This window comes from Malurus melanocephalus, unplaced genomic scaffold (genome assembly GCF_030028575.1).
Source record: "Malurus melanocephalus ecotype Western Australia unplaced genomic scaffold, MMel_1.1 scaffold_770, whole genome shotgun sequence".
In the NCBI taxonomy this organism is placed as follows: Eukaryota; Metazoa; Chordata; class Aves; order Passeriformes; family Maluridae; genus Malurus; species Malurus melanocephalus.
Window position 1 is genome coordinate 4903 of NW_026624002.1, and position 3672 is coordinate 8574.

General features: G+C 60.0%; 1 protein-coding gene across 1 annotated transcript in view; it reads right to left on the reverse strand.

The window, feature by feature from the left end:
• Positions 1-3270, reverse strand: part of LOC130584799 (dihydropyrimidinase-related protein 4-like) — a gene marked incomplete at its 3' end in the record, with an annotated part of 7816 nt that extends 4546 nt beyond the window's left edge. Inside the window, exons 1-3 of the mRNA XM_057385002.1 lie at positions 2932-3270; positions 708-796; positions 240-424 (exon numbers count right to left, since the gene is read on the reverse strand). Of these exons, the coding sequence (XP_057240985.1) occupies positions 240-424; positions 708-796; positions 2932-3270 (613 nt within the window). The remainder of the gene's footprint in view (positions 1-239; positions 425-707; positions 797-2931) is intronic.
• Between the last annotated feature and the right edge of the window lie 402 nt (positions 3271-3672).

Genomic DNA, 3672 nt, shown 5'->3' on the forward strand with positions numbered 1-3672 from the left:
TGTGTTTGTTCTCTGATGAGGGAAGGCAAGAGCAGATGTATTTTTGATGTACGTGTGTATTTTTAGTATCTCTGTGCAACAAGGGACGAAAACGCCTTTAATTCTCTTTGTGACGCTTCGATTTCTGCAGCAGAAACTGGAGACACTTCTGTGCTACAGAGGTAAATAAATCCCCCTGCAGTGTCTCAAGGCACGGTGCATTCTAGAACACTCAGAGCTGTGGGATGTGTCCCTCTTACTGATCATGGTGGTGCCTCCTGCCAGCGCTGCCTTGGTGCCCTGGAAGAAGCCGTCRGCCGGGCTCATGCCCATGCCGGGCGCCCGCAGCCGCGTGTGGACATCGATGCCCCCCGGCATCACCAGCTGCCCGTACGCATCGATCGTTCTTGTGCCACYGGGAACCAGCAGGTTTTCTCCAATTTGCCTGGAAAGGAAATCAAGAGCTCTTAATTGGCAACAACTTTGAATTAAGGATACCCAAACAACCTCTGCTGCTTCTCCCCAGGCTGCTGGTGCTCAGCAAGACTTTCCAGCGCAGAACTACACCAGTGCAGCTCTTTGTTGACACCACTCTAAAATGCTGCCTTTGTTTTTTGAAAARRGAATRGATTTCCAAGATWAAAATGATRKGAAGGAACCTTGTTCAAATCCCATKRCACTGTATCATTCTAAGRAATTACATTACCAAACATAAATTTTTAACTTACTTTATTAAACCGTCCTCCACATAAACGTCTGCATAAAATGACTGGTCATCATTGACAATTTTTCCTCCTTTGATTAGAAGCTGGTCACTCTAATGGGAAAAAAACCACGTACTTTTTAGATTATTTTATTTTATTTAGATTCCATTTTACTCATTCCAAGCTTTAATTAAATCTCAGGACTTAGTATTTTTCGTCCAATCACACAAGTTCAGTGACTATTCAGATTATTCTACAGCTTCATTTGGAGAAGCAGCCCTGGGACCCCCCAGCTCCGAGGGCTGAGCTGAGCTCCTGCCTCCTCCCTCAGCTCACGAGCCTGCTCACTGCATCTCATTAACCTGGTAATTTATTGCCATTCATTAGTTTTCACAGTCTCGKCAGAGGCAGATAAAGCCTCGAGGACTTGCCTCACTTCAAAGCCAGACACTGGCACAGTTGTCAGATTTGCASAATCTTTACCCAGAATCTTTAACTAGAAAATTTAGGAAGCAGCAACACTGATGTCTATGTGAAGCTGCAGCCTAATTTCAGAGGATTCCTTTCCTGCTCTCTGGTGCTGCTTGAAAAATTATTACCAATGCTGAAATGGGCAACACAAAGAGCACGGCCTGGGCACAAAACCACCGAGGGACGGGCGAGCACGTGGCAGCACAGCCTGGAGATGCTGCACCACAAAGCTCTGGGTACGGAGGCAAAACTGCCTAGAAACATTCTGGGGCTTGTTTAAAAGAGCATCGCTGGAAAATAAAAGGAAAATTAAAGAACTGCATTCCTTTTTCTTTGAACTGTCAAGGATTTRTTGTGTCTTTATTGTTTTCCCTTGTCCCATAACATCAATCAAAAGAAGCCTCAGTGCTGCTGCTCCACGGGAGAGCCTGACGGCCCCTCCCCTTGTGGGGCCCATCTTCACCCCATCCCCATTCTTACCCCATCCTCATCCTCACCCTCATCGTCACCCCATCCCCACCCCAGCTCCAGCCCCCCACACCCACTCTCTGTTTCCGCAGCCCAGTAACGCGTCTGGTCCCCGCTCCCGCACCCACCGGGATTTTCCAATCCATTTCTGCCACGAGCCAGCAAAAGCAGAAAAACCAAAACACAAGGCATCGCTATCGAGGGATTTGTCCCGGCTCCTGCTGGGAAGCGCTGGCGGTGGCAGAAGGGAATCCCTTCCCACGCAGCCCGGCCGGGGAGCGCCGGGGGAGCCGCGGGGGCACCGGGGAGGACGGGGGGGACCCCAAAGCTGGGGCGGGGGGCAGGAACACGGCTGGAAGGCGCTCTCACACTCCCCAGCCCATCCCGCGATAAAAGCGGCCTCGGAGCGCATCTCTCGCCCCAGCCAAAGGGCAGCCGGGGGTACGGCGGGGTGAGGAGAACACCCGCCTTTGTCCCCCCGGGCAGCGCCGGACAAAGCGCCGGGACCGCCGGGCTCCGGCCGGGCCGCGCAACAAAGGAGCGGAGAGGAGCGGAGCGGAGCGGGGGGCGCTGGGCGGACCGGGCAGGGACAGGGACAGGGGACAGGGACAGGGACAGCGGTTCGGCAGCGCCGGGCGAGCACCCCGGGCGGGCAGGACCGGGACTCGGGGCGAACGGGACCCGCGGCGCTCCCGGCTGTGCCAGACCGCCCCCTCCCCGCCCGGGGACACCCCCGGCCCGGCCCCAGCCCGCAGCCCCCGCCGTCCCGCAGCCCTCGGCCGCAGGGAGCCCTCACCGTGGCGCGGGTCACGCTCTTCCTGCCCTGCAGCGACATCTCCGCCACCTCCGCTCGTGTGTGCGGGGCTGAGCGCGTCCCCGCGCCCGGCGCTGCGCGTCCCCGCCTGCGTGCGCGCCCCCGCCCGTCCCCCGCGCTCCCGGCGCCGCCACACAGCCGATCCGGCGGGGACAGAACGGGGCCAGCGGAGCGGGGCTGGTGACAGGCGTGTCCCCCAGAGAAAAGCGGGGCCCTCGGCCCGTGCCCGGCTCGAACCCGCTCCAAAGGGACGGTGCCAGCGCCGCTCCCGGGGCGGGGATAGCGCGGACACCGGGCGGGATGGGACGGGATGGGACGGGAAGAGACGGGACAGGATACATTGGGACGGGACGTAACGGAACTGAAGGGAAGGGACGGGATAGGATGGGATGGGATGAGGACAGACGGAGGGGGGCCCGCTTGCCCTCCCGGCGCGGTCTCGGCCCGGCTGTGTCCGGGAGAGCCCCCGGCCCTGTCCCGGTGCGGTCCCGTTACCTGCCGGCAGCCGTCGGGCAGCTCTGCCGGAGCGGCGGCTCTCGGGGGCGGCGCGGCCGCGGCGGGGCTGGGACAGGGACCGGGGCCGGGGCTGGGGCCGGTGTCGCTGTCGGGGCTCGGTCCCCTGTCGGGACTCCGTCCCGGGTGGCTGTCGCGCCGGCGGCTCCCGACGGGCGTCCCCGTTCCGGAGGCAGCGAGCGAGGCGAAGTTGAGCGTTTTGTTGTCAAAGGCATCCTCCACGCTGCAGAACATCCCGCCGCGCTTCTGCCGCGGCCGCGGGCTGCCCGCCCCCAGCCCCGCAAAGCAGGCGGGCAGAGCCTCCTCCTGCCGCCCCGACATGGGCCCGGCACCCCTGAGCTGCTGCTGCCGCTGCCGCCGCGATCCCGCAGCGCTCGCCCTGGGCAGCAGAGCCCAGCGCCAGTTAAGAGCCGCCCAAGGACCCCCCGCCCCTCCGTGCCCATCCACCCGTGCCCATCCCCACACACGACCGGGAGGTGACATCTCCCAGCSTCTGCGGTGGCAGAGACAGCGCGGGGTTGGCTGCCCCGGGGATCGGGTGAACGCCCCCCGAGCCCTGCCGGGCATCTCCCGGGGCTGGAATCACAGTCCAGCTTCCCCATCCCCTCAACCCCAAACCAATGCATCTAATTTGAAGGTTTAAAACAGATCTTTTTAATTAAAAGTTGACAATAATTTATGTATTTTACAAAGGAATAGAAAGTATCTCGATATATATCATAG